General features: G+C 45.7%; 1 protein-coding gene across 4 annotated transcripts in view; it reads right to left on the bottom strand.

The window, feature by feature from the left end:
* The window catches only part of TMEM181 (transmembrane protein 181), a 98,124-nt gene that overhangs the window by 72,225 nt on the left and 12,708 nt on the right, over positions 1-13,191 (bottom strand). The window contains exon 2 of one of the 4 annotated variants that reach the window (XM_034963157.3): positions 9,066-9,848. The exons of 2 other annotated variants lie outside the window; for them this stretch is intronic. In XM_034963157.3, coding sequence (XP_034819048.1) covers positions 9,066-9,304 — 239 coding nt within the window. In that variant the 5' untranslated portion in view covers positions 9,305-9,848. Of the gene's footprint in view, positions 1-1,825; positions 1,994-9,065; positions 9,849-13,191 lie in introns of those variants that run through there. One more of the 4 variants, XM_008959494.6, reaches the window with a different exon arrangement.

The raw sequence follows: 13,191 nt of genomic DNA, 5'->3' as shown, positions 1-13,191 counted from the left end.
CAAGCGGCTCTGTTCTCTCCCATTCTTTACCTGGACTTCTCTTCTTTCTCACCTTTCTCACCTCTGGGCTCTCAGGCACACCAGACAAGGACAGAGAACACTCAGTCACCTAAGTCCAGGACGCACTTCGGATTTTCAGGCTTGTTTTTTAGGAGGGTTTTATCTGCTACCAAACTTTTCTCAGTTTCCAGGTAGGTGCCTGGAATGCTGGCCGATGGTGGTGGGCTGATTTCCAGATACCCTCATCCCCCTCCCTCTTCCCTAACCCTCTTAGTGCTCCACAGAGCCTGAGGCACAAAGCGCTTACAGCTGCAGGGGGAGGCCTCAAACTCGCACAAAATTCAAGCTGTGTTTTACTTGTCCTCCTCGGGACCTTTCCTTGGTCAACTGCTTTCTTTGGTCTAGTTCCCTGTCCTGTAACAGCCCAGGACCCTGGCAGAAGATCCCTGTCCTGGCCAAGGCCCTCACCACCTCACGCCCCCGGCCTCTCTCCTACTGAAAAAGCACACCCAGCCCACCTATGCAGCTCCAAGGGGCAGCGCGTGAGAGAACTCCTATAACACGCAGCTGTCACTCTGCTACAAGGCCACAGTTCCACAAGACACCCTTCCAAGCAGTATTATTTACACAGGCCGCACAAGAATCCTGCCCTCTGGAGTTGTGCAGAGGCAATACTGCTAACCTACCTCCACTTGGCTTTTAAAATCTTTAAAACATCCACATAGGTCTGATATTTGATGCCATTCCAGTTTCCCAAGAGGTGCTAAAGCAACATGCCAAAGTCAGAAACTTCTAAGGAAGCAGAAGGAAAAACAGATCTCTCTGTCACAGGCACTTGCGCTGAGGCAACAAGCCTGGGTGTCACTTCTCTGACCACGTCCACAGCCAGAGAAATCAGCAAAGATCCAAAGCAAAACCCTTCTGCCTCAAAAACCGCATATAAGCCAAGAAGCGCGCCCAGGCCCCTCGGAGGCTGCCTTCAGTGCAGGGAGCCGGCCCTGGAAGCCTCCTGCGCCAGGCGCGGCTGCACAGCTGGGCCACTCCTTCTCCCGGACTTTCTGCAACTCCACGCGGCGCTAACCCTCTGGTTAACTCCGTCTCCTTCTTTTCCAGATGCGCCCAGGGGAACACCTAGGCGACTGTTAGGTCAAAAGCAAGCTTTAGGGATGGCGTCCACGAGGCCCCAGACAGGTTTTTCCTCATTAAAAACCCTGGACTTCAAAGAGGTAAAGAAAAAAAAAAGCCCAAAGTCAGCAGATCGTAAAACGCATAAAACTCATAAAACTCGACACCCCGAGTCCAAAGGGGCTGTTGCGGCAGGCTCCCCGGTGCCCACGTCACCAATCGCCTCTGAGAGCCTCGCACCCGGCGCTGGGCGAGACCGCAGGGCAGCGCGGGGCGCTCTCGATACCGAGGGGACGACGGGGCGGGGCCCTTCGGGCAGGAGAGGCTGCCCGGGAGGCGGCGGGACTCCGTGCGGGCGGCCACCCTCCGCCGGGGAAGGGCCGCAGCGCCCCCGGTTCTCTCGGCCCCCCGGTGAGCGCTCTGGCTCGCAGCCCCGTCCCGGAACCCCGACCGCATCCCGGTCTCTAACCGCGGCCGGGCGGGCAGGCAGGAGGGAGCCCCGGCCCCGGTCTACTCTCGCCCCGCGCAAACACCTCCGCCTGACCCGCCCGCGAAGCCCCCTTCAGCGCCCTTTTCCCTGCCCCCAGTTCCACGTGGGCGCCAGGGACCCTGCGGCTCGGCGCCGGGAGCCAGGGAGCCCCAACTTTCGGCCGGAGTGTCCAGAGACCCAGCCAGCCCGCCCGCTCGGCCGGGGACTCACGGCTCCATCTCGGCGCCCAGAGCCCTCGGCCCCGGCCCGCGCGTCCCGAGCCCGCCAGGCGCCGCGCAGCAGCCTCGGCAGCAGCAGCCTCGGCAGCGGCAGCCGCAGCCGGAGCCGGAGCGACAGCGGCTCAGCAGCGGCCGGCCGCGGAAAACTCATCAGAGCGCGACGCCGAGATCACGTGCGCGGAAGCGACTCTCACGGCGGAAGAGGGCGCGGCGCGGTGCGGTGGAAGCGGGGCCGCGGGCGCGCGGCGAGGGGGGTGGCCCCGTGCGAGGGCGGAGCCCCACGGCCGGGAGCACCCAGGCTAGCCCTGAGCTGGGGCTCAAGACAGAAGGAATGAGTGAATGAATGAATGACTTAGTTTACCTCTTGTCCCTAGGGCAGGGAAACAGCGCATTCATTCACTCCTACTTCCCGAGGGTCGGGGCGTAAGGATGGGCCTCGGGAGTCCATGAATGCCCTGCAGTTGTCTGGAAAACGCTATGGGTGTCTGCATTTTTCTAGGGAGAGGAGCTATAGCTGTATATTCATTCCCAAAGGGTCTTGTGACCCCTAAAAAGGTCAAAAGCCAGGACAAACTTCTGCCACCCCGAATGATGACAGGAACCTTCCGGGCTCTTTCTGGTAGCTTCTCCCGCAAGCCGCTTCTAGACTGCAGCTAGACCAGTGGACCAAAAGCACTTTCCTGATTTCTCATCTTGGCTCAGTGTTCCCCCATTTCTGTAATCAAGAATGGATGAGAACCAAGGTTTGGCTATTTCTGAGATTCTCTTTGGAGCATTACTCAAAATGTCCCGTGTTCCCGTGTGCTGTGGGTTTAAAGTCAGTCTGCATGAGTTAAATAAAGGACTTCCAAGCTTCCTTTGCAATGTATCCTCATTCATTCACTAAACTGTAAACAGGCTTACTATTGGCAGAAAAGTGTGGACATGAATAAGGAACAGTTCCTGCCCTCAGTGAAATTACAGGCAAAGAAAATTACCAACAGTAAGTTAGGTACCCTTAGCTCAGGGTGCTACAGTGAGGAAGGGTGCCTAACTCGCCTTGGGGGAGTGGAGAAGGTAGGGGACAGAATGCAGAGTTTGGGCTGAATCTGGAGGGTGAGGTGGATATTAGGAAGAGGGGGGTTAAAAGGGGGAGATACCAAGCAAAGCACACTCTAAGCCAGGACACCAAGGAATAGTTACACAAAATCTCATTCGTGCTCTGAATCCTAAACCGCAACTCTTCAAGGAATAACAAAAGATTATTTCTTAAGTTCTTTTCATACATAAGCAGAGGGAAAGGGTTCTTCATAGCAACAAGACCGGAGAACAGAAACTCGGTACCTGCAGGGACGGACTGTTCACAGGGACGTGGGGCGCGGGAAGGTGAGAGTCGGAGGGAGTTCTATGAGCTAGAGCAGGGGTCCCCAACCCCGGAGCCTGTTAAATTACAGACGTGAGCCACCGCAACCAGCCCAAACATGCGTTTTCATGCAACACCTTCTGTTAAATGTTTAGGCCTGAAGATGCCTCCCTACTTGAGTCCTTACATAAGGAGCTGCAGCCTGGCATAGTTAACATAAAAGAGAAGACACCCTAATTGAGGAGGATGCTTTTGTAACAAACAGCTGAGTCTCAGCCAATCACAGCCAGTGAGCTTCTGTCATTGGCAGGTGGTTAGCTGATTCAAATAAGCTAGAACATAAACCTGTAACCAATCAAGCTGTCTCTGCGCCTCAGTTCCACTTTCTGTCCATAAATGTTGTCTAACCACGTTGCAGCCCCGGAGTCCTTTGAACCTGTTGGTTCTGAGGACTGCCCAATTCTAGAATCATGAAGAAAAGCTACTTAGGATCTTTAAATTTGCTGTCATTTTGTCTTTCGACACTTCTGATTCTAAAATGTTGGAAACTAATTCGAAAAAATATCTTAAACCCTGGGAGGGACTAAACAAAGCACATTTGCTGGCCACATTTGCCTAGACAGCCAGTATCTACCTCCAGCCCAGAGCAGCATGAGATGACGTGGAAATCCCTGCTCTGTGCCAGCTGCCTGGTCTCTCCTGAGGCATCTCCAGCGAGAGGAAACTGTCACCACCCCGAGGACCCCTGGCCCTCACTGTGTGCATTTGGCTCCAAACTACCTCCTGGCAATTCCTTCCTGTCAGATCTCCCTGGATTTGCTGTCCAGCGTCACCCAGGTCAGCGTGAGCCCTCTCCCAACACTCCTTCAAGGATGTGAACAACCACATGGCCCTCAGCTCCTCTTCTCCCGTCATCCTCGTTTTCCCATTTATTTGTTCTTCAAACATTAATGGAGCACTGTGTGTGTGCCAGGAACAACTCTCAACTCTGGAAACACAACACGAATAGACAGATGAGGTCCCTGTCCTTTTCTAGTCAAGAACAAACAATAACCTAAATAATTACTTAATTGACCGGGCATGGGCATGGTGGCTCACGCCTATAATCCCAGCACTTTGGGAGGGTGAGGCGGGGATCACCTGAGCTCAGGAGTTCAAGACCATCTTGGCCAATATGGCGAAATCCGTCTCTACTAAAAATACAAAAATTAGCTGGGCGTGGTGGCGGGTGCCTGTAATCCCAGGTACTTGGGAGGCTGAAGCAGGAGAATTGCTTAAACCCAGGGGGTGGAGATTGCAGTGAGCCAAGATCACGCCACTGCACTCCAGCCTGAGCGACAGAGCAAGACTCTGTCTCAAATAAATAAATAAATAATTACTTAATTACAGCTGTGATAGAAAAGGAACTGAAAGGTGCTATGATCATGTTATGAAAAGGGGAAAGGGACCCAAACTATTCTGGGCTCTCAGAAGCCTGGTGTGATCTATCAGCCATTTCTCACATGACCTGTTTTTGAGACAGAGTCTCCCTCTGTCACCCAGGCTAGAATGCAGTGGCGCAATCTCGGCTCACTGCAGCCTCTGCCTCCCACTCAAAAGATCCTCCGGCCTCAGTCTCCCATGTAGCTGGGACTACAGGTGTGCACTAACACAACCAGCTAATTTTGTATTTTTTGTAGAGACAAGGTTTCACTATGTTGTCCAGGCTGGTCTTGAACTCCTGGGCTCAAGCAGTCTGCCTGCCTCAGCCTCCCAAAGTGCTGGGATCCTAGGAGGTGCACCGCCTTTGGAGATAAGCTACTGTGAAAGTTGTCAGAATTAAAATGGAGTCACTTGTATTAAAAACAAAAAACAGGCCAGGTGCAGTGGCTCATGCCTGTAATCCCAGCACTTTGGGAGGCTGAAGAGCGCGGATCACTTGAGCTCAGGAGTTTGAGACCAGCTTGGCCAACAAAATACAAAAATTACCTGAGTGTGGTGGCAGGTGCCTGTAATCCCAGCTAGTCATGAGGCTGAGGCAAGAGAATCACTTGAACCCAGGAGGCAGAGGTTACAGTGAGCCAAGATGGCGTCACTGCACTCCAGCCTGGGCAACAGAGCGAGACTCCATCTCAAAAAAAAAATACCAAAAACAATCCTGACAAATAGAGCCAGAGAACGCCATGAAGAGGATTCACATGCATAAATGCTTGATAACAAAAACCGTAACAAAAGACTATAAAAACCATAACCTTGCACAAAGACCATCGCAATCTTACACTTTTGCGAGGACATCTGCCCAGTAACTGCCTGTCCAACGTGAGACTGGCATCCCCCTTGTGAGTGATCCTTGTAGCCAAGAATAATTAACTCAAAACAATTACGTAATCCTCCCCCTTGTTCCTTTAAAAACCTTCATCTTTCTATACCTCCCTGAAAAGGCACATAGTTCACTATGGCACATATATTCCCATTGCAATGCCCTATTCCTGGATAAATATCATTTCTTTTAGAGAGCCTCTTTGTTTGTTATTTAGGTTGATGCAAATGTGTCAGAAATGGAATCGGGAAAAAGATCACTACGGGAAGGAAGTGATGATTCTTAGAACGGGTGTGTGGTACTCACTTGAGCCCTCTGAACTCTGCTGGCACAGCTTGCCTTTTTGGCCAAGGCGACTCTTCTCTCAGGCCCACGCTCCCTCTTTTTGGTAGCAGCTTTTTCATATTATTCTGGATTCGTTTTGGTTATAAGGCTGCCTTACATCCCTACTGGGATGATAAAAGACTTTTCTGTCTTTTCTGAAAAGTCCTTGTTGGTATAAAGACATGCTGGTTTGAGTATTCTGGTTTCTGCAGAATTGACATTCTGTCTCTGAGACGTGTCTTTTCTGGTTAATTTACTTTTGCTTCTTTCTGCATGTCTAATTTAATATTTTGTTTGATCTGCATGCTGAGTTAAAGCTTGTGACTACACTGATTTTGGTTTAGTTATGTGTCTATAAATGATTCGTCTTTTTTCCCTTGTTTCTGAAAATCTTCCAAGAGAAAAACAAACATTCTAAACGGTGGGCACACGATGGCTAGTTAAAAGCCACCATCTAAACGTTGTCCAAACTCCTGACATCCGCTGACAGAATTTATAGGGTTTCCTTTGCTCCTGAGAGATTAATAAAAAGCAGAATGGGATTCTCAAGTCAAGTCAATGGGATTCTCTCAAGTCTTCTGGGACTCCAGCTAGCTGTATATTATGACTTCTTTTCACGCACATTTTTAAACTAATAGACAAATTACATCAAGAAGCATTCAGAACTCAAATGATCATTATCTGAATTCTCTAAAAACACCTCTGAAACTATACAGTTAGCATGTAGAGTCTTCTAAATTCTCTATCTCTGTTTTTTTCTGCTTACTTTAAATCTGCTGACTTTTCTACTGGAGTTGAGATAAAACTCACTGCTTGTGGCATTCCAGCCAAGATTTTTTAAACCAAAACCAACAACCTAGGCCTAAGGATCATCTCTTTTAAGGTAAATTTAGTTTTGCCTGACTAATAATTGTTTGGGGTAATGGAAGTTAGTTGAAGGATTGATAAAGAAAAAATTAGATAAATCTTCATAAAAGGCTCACAGATCAAACAAGTCAAAATCTTGAGCTCAGAGCAATAATATAAGGTGTCTCTGTCTGGCATAAAATTGCTTTTTCTGCCACACAGGGGCCAAAAAGAAAAAGCCAAACAAACACAGGAAGGAAACCCTGCTAACATTCTTCCCTGTTCACATTAACCAAGCAAACCAGATGGGCAAACAAAAGATACATTTGTTACTAGTTCAAGGCTCTTTGGAGAGTTTGTTTTCCTTATACAATTCAGCCAGTCCTAGCTAAAATGTAAACATTGAAAATGTAACCCTAAACTCATTGAAAGCTGAAAAAAGCAAAAGAGTGGGAGTAAAAGAGATTTTTAAAAACCAAACTGCTTTGTCCAAAATCTTCGCCCACCATCTTCATTAGATTACCTATCGGGGCAAATAAAGTTCAGACATGTGAACAGGTTTCAATTTTGTCAATAATACAATTTGGATCCAGCTGTGTTTTATCATCTTTTACTGTCTCATGACTAACATTCTAAAATGAAAGCTGTAAGATATTTCGGTGTGTGGGTATTTGTTTCGGTGCATTTACACATGTACGTGTATTATGTTTTATGTTGTGTCTTCATGGTAAGATCTAGCATGGACCCTTAAATTCTATTCAGATTGGCTTAGATAAATGAGCTTTCATATAAAATATAGTAAGTCCTGACTTAATGTTGTGAATAGGTTGTTGGAAACTGTGACTTTGAGCAAAACAATGTATAATGAAACCAATTTTTTTCCTCATCAATGTTAAAATGAAACAGCATTGGCCAGGCGAAGTGGCTTACGCCTATAATCCTAGCACTTTGGGAGGCTGAGGCAGGTGGATCACCTGAGGTCAGGAGTTCGAGACCAGCCTGGCCAACATGGCGAAATCCCATCTCTACTAAAACTACAAAAATGGCCAGGCACGGTGGCTCACGCCTGTAATCCCAGCACTTTGGGAGGCCAAGGTGAGCGGACTACCTGAGGTCAAGAGTTCGAGATCAGCCTGACCGACATGGTGAAACCTCGTCTCTACTAAAAATACAAAAATTAGCCGGGCGTGGTGGCAGGCGCCTGTAATCCCAGCTGCTCGGGAGGCTGAGGCAGGAGAATCACTTGAACCTGGGAGGTGGAAGTTGCAGTGAGCCAAGACCGGGCCATTGTACTCCAGCCTGGGCAACAAAAGCGAAACTCCATCTCAAAAAGTAAAATAAAATAAAAAAATTAGCCAGGCATGGTGGCTGGCACCTGTAATCCCAGCTACTCGGGAGGATGAGGCAGGAGAATCACTTTAACCCGGGAGGTGGGGGTTCTGGCGAGCTGAGATGGTGCCATTACACTCCAGCCTGGGCAACAGAGCAAAACTCCGTCTCAAAAAAAAAATAAAAATAATGAAACAGCATTGAACAAAGTGACATCATTTGAGGACCTGCTGGACGTTGTTTCACCCAGTCACAGTTTCCAAGAACCTACTAATGACATTAAGTGCCAACTTGCTCTCTGTATTAATTAACCCGAATGCATTTTAGTTCATGTGACTTAAGAATGTCTTTAATAAATAAACTAGCTTTTAAATTGTTGAAAAAAATAAAAATGTCTGCACAATTGCCAACATATTAATATACAGTTGCATGGGTTTTGTGGCAGACAGTTTTATATTGGTCTTCATTAGATGTTTTAAGGTATTAGGGTTTAGCACAAAGATTATAAAACTATAAACCCAGCCTAAAATAAAATGATTTTTTGTACAATTCTTTGATAAGTAAGACTAATTTAATATTGTTGGTTTAATAAAAATAGCTGTATCTTCTGAGTTATTGACAAAATAACCATATATTTAAGGTTCTTAGGTGAACACCTGATATGCACAGGCTATAAAAATGGTTAACAGAGAAATAACTGATGACTAGCTTTGTCTAATATCTCAGTTTTAATAAATAATCTAGGTATAATTGTTAAAAATAAATAAATTTTGTAAATGTAAATGGTATATGTGTTTATAAATAAGCTTTTTATGTAATTTAAAATCTTAAAGTTTTATGGTATGTTAAATTAAACAACAGATATTCATTAAATGTCTGGTTCATTTCCAAATTTTTTTTTTTTTTTCGGAGACAGGGACCCCTCTCTGTCACCCAGGCTGGAGTGCAATGGCACAATCACAACTCATAGCAGCTTCGACCTCTCAGGCTCAAACAATCCTCCTGCCTCAGCCACTCATGCAACTGGAACCACAGGCACACACCACCACACCCGGCTAATTTTTTAATTGTTTTGCAGGACTGGGGTCTCACCATGTTGCCCAGGCTGGTCTCAAACTAGGCTCAAGTGATCCTCCCGCATCAGCCTCCGAAAGTGCTGGGATGACAGGCATGAGCCCCTGTGCCTGGCTGACAGTTTCTATTTCTGCCATATTTTTTCCTGAAAGCCACTTAATTTCTCTAGTTTCAAGACAGAAATGTTGTTTTTTCATTCCGAATGGTAATTTCACTTCTTGAGGTAGAGTTTTCATCTTAAAGCTTCTCAGGTTCATCTCTCAGAAGCTCAACTTTGTTTCCATCTCACAGCCCATGACTGGCAGGTTACACATCACTGCCTACAGCTCTTTCTTCCCTGATAAGGCTGAGACGATAACTCTCTCCTTCAACCTTTTTATCAGCTCCTGTAACTTTTCCCTTCAGTTCTAACTCTGCTCTTATGGCCCAATGCTAAAATGTTTATCTTGAAGATCTGAAGCAGCAATCTTTTCCTCCAGTGTAACTTGATTCTGTACTCTTGGCTTTTCTTGATGTGTCTGAATTGTTCTATGTAACAAGGAAAATTCACAGGCTCTCACGTTCTCTAAGATCCATGTATTCCCCGCTCAATGTATTAGTTTTCTTGTGTATATTCCTCTGTGATATAGTGTACACTCAACATCTTGAACACATTCTTCCTGCTTCTGATTAAATGTAAGTACCTTTCATCAGGTTCAACTTCCAAGATATCTAAGTGGGCTTCCCATAAGGAAAAGCAATCACACTGCAGGAGGTGCAATCACACTGCAGGAGGTTTTTCTTCACCTTTTGGTAACTGGCCTAAAAAAAACAAAGGATTTATATTTATTAGGATAACTTCCTGTGTTACCTCAATTGATTTTTGATTACTCAGGAAAACTGAACTTTAAAAGGGTTAAGCTTTTTTAATTTCACATGCCTTTCTGTATTGCTTTTAAAATCTTTCGATTACCACTCTGCTTAAATAAATATTATTTCACGGTGAGCTGTGATCCTGTCTTGAGCAAGGACTGTAAACTTTTTGACATCTTTGGCAGGCCTCCCCAGGATCAAAATTCTAAATTAAATCTTTTGACCTAAAATTAACTTGGGAATTTATCAGTTAGGCCCCTGGAGAGCATAAAAACTGTATCTGTCATATCATCTCATAGTGATAGGAAATGATTAGGCTTACTTGCTCCATGGGAAACTTTGTCAGGTGATCAGTGATAGCAGCTCTTCTTTCAATTACATTTATGGATATGTTATCAATACAAATGTTTCAAAAATTAGATAATACATTATCAATCATATTTTACTTGTTATGTTAAATCTACTTTAAAGCTATATTTTTAGAGATATGTTATTGATGTATCTTAAAGATTATGTAAAATTTGTAAAAGTCTAATGGTCCTGATGTGATGCTGTCAGTCGTGATTCTGGTTGCCATCTTAAAACATTGTGTGTAAAAGAAATAACTACATTTCCTTGGCAATTCCCGATTATAATAAATGTTTGTCAGGTTCTTAACCCTAGCTATCCTGTGTTTTGTCATCCACAGTTATTGTTTTGATTTGTCCCTTAAAACATTTACAATTAGCTATACTCCAAAACGGCTTTTCATGGAAAAGACCCTAACAAGTATTCTTGAACACATTTCTAGTAACTGTAGGACCAGTGGATTAAATAAAATTCCCACAACTCTAATAAATAAACTGACAGGTTTATGAAACTGCTAATTCAAATCAAGCAGAACAAAAATTAATTACATAAAATTAAATAATTGAGCCGGGCACAGTGGCTCACACCTGTAATCCCAGCACTTTGGGAGGCCGAGGCAGGCGGATCACGAGGTCAGGAGATTGAGACCCTCCTGGCCAACATGGTGAAACCCCATCTCTACTAAAAACACAAAAAAATCAGCTGGATGTGGTGGTGCATGCCTGCAGTCCCAGCTACTCGGGAGGCTGAGGCAGGAGAATCACTTGAACCAGGAGTTGGAATTTGTAGTGAGCCGAGATTGCATCACTGCATTCCAGCTTGGCAACAGAGAGAAACTGTCTAAAAAAAAAAAAAAAAGGAATTGATAAAGATAATGTTTGTATGATTTTTATTTAAAACATTATTGGTTCTTTTTTTTTTTTTTTTCCTGAGACAGAGTCTCACTCTCGCCCAGGCTGGAGTGCTATAATACACTATAAAAACTATAAATGGTAGCTCTGTGCATTAGCTTCAAGTTCTAGTTATTTGCCTGTAGACTAGGCTAGGTCCTGAATTCTTCTAGATTTCTCCAATCCAACTTTGTTCCATGAAATTACTAAAATTGGGGACTACTCTGTTCCTAAGACCTATAAGATGAAACTATATACATTTTTTTCTTTTTTTTGAGACGGAGTCTCACTCTATCACGAGGCTAGAGTGCAGTGGCGCCATCTCGGCTCATTGCAACCTCCGCCTCCCAAGTTCAAGCAATTCTCTTGCCTCAGCCTCCCGAGTAGCTGAGACTGCAGATACGCGACACCACGCCCAGCTAATTTTTCTATTTTCAGTAGAGATGGGGCTTCACCGTATTGGTCAGGATGGTCTTGATCTCTTGACCTTGTGATCCGCCAGCCACGGCCTCCCAAAGTGCTGGGATCACAGGCGTGAGCCACCGCGCCCGGCCGAAACTAGATACATTTTAAGAAACAAGTCTCGGCCAGGCGTGGTGGCTCACGCCTGTGATCCCAGCACTTTGGGAGGCCGTGGCGGGCAGATCACCTGAGGTCAGGAGTTCGAGACCAGCCTGACCAACATGGTGAAACCCCGTTTCTTAGCTTCACAGCCAGTCCCTTCAAAGCTCCCTTGTTGCCCAAATGTGGCTGAAAGGGTTTTGACACTGACTCCTGGCCACCATTCACGCCCTCCAACATGGGACCAGACCAGCAACTCAAGACAGGTCCATCCAAGCACGGAGGGACATCAAAACCTAACTATAGGATGATTGATCAGTGACGCTTTTGGAGAAAGATCTTGATCAAAAGAGGGAATGGGAAAATTATCAGAATCAAAGTGGAGTCACTTGTGTTAAAAAAAAAAAAGTCCTGACAAATAGGTTGGGGAAGGCCATGAAGAGGAGTCTTATGCACTTACGCATAAATGCCTAGTAACAAAAACTATCACAAAAGACTCTACAAAAACCACAACGTTGCATAAAGGCCGTCACCACCTTACATACAAAAAATACTCCTGCAACAACACCTGCCCAGCCACTGCCAGTCCAACCTCAAATTGGCATCACCCTTGTTATTGATCCTTGTAGCCAAAAATAATTATCTCAAAGCAATTATGTAATCCTCTTCATTTTTCCTTTAAAAACCTTTGTCTTCCTTTACCGTCCTGACTATGCACAGAGCTTACTGTGGAATGCCTATTCCCACTGCAATGCTTTGCTCCCAAATAAATATTATTTTTGAGAGCCGCTCTCTGTTTGTTATTTAGGCTGACACCACCATAGTCGTGAAGTCTGTAAACAACCATGTTTGCATTCTCTCCTTTCTTCATTTCCAAAGGTGAGATAATCATGCACAGAACATTCTGAATCACTTGAAAGTCTACTACTATATGTTAAGAAGTGTAGGCCGCGCACGGTGGCTCACACCTGTGATCCCAGTACTTTGGGAGGCCAAGGCAGGTGGATCACAAGGTCAGGAGTTCGAGACCAGCCTGGCCAATATGGTGAAACCCCGTCTCTACTAAAAATACAAAAATCAGCTGGGCATAGTGGCGCACCTATAGTCCCAACTACTCAGGAGGCTGAGGCAGAAGAACTGCTTGAACCCGGGAGGCGGAGGTTGCAGTGAGCCGTGATCGCGCCACTGGGCTCCAGCCTGGGCAACAGAGAGAGACCCTGTCTCAAAAAAAAAAAAAAAAAAAAGAAGTGTGCACATATTCCCTCATTTTGTCCCCTTTGCCACCATTAAAGCAAATGCCCTATTTTCTGTGGCCCCTGCTGGTTTCTGGAATTTACAATAACAAAGCCTGGTGAGTAGAGCAGGCCCCTCCCTGCCTCTCTGGCACAGCAAGGCCATCACTCACAAGCCCCGGGTACTGACCAGGAAGGAGGCACCAGCCTCCCAACACCCTTCACCTTCTCTGCCTTGGGTGGTTTTTAAGTATCAGTCCC

This window comes from Pan paniscus, chromosome 5, assembly GCF_029289425.2.
Source record: "Pan paniscus chromosome 5, NHGRI_mPanPan1-v2.0_pri, whole genome shotgun sequence".
Classification (NCBI taxonomy): domain Eukaryota; kingdom Metazoa; phylum Chordata; class Mammalia; order Primates; family Hominidae; genus Pan; species Pan paniscus.
Note: the sequence above shows the minus strand (reverse complement) of the source record. Positions and strands in the feature narration are given on the sequence as shown.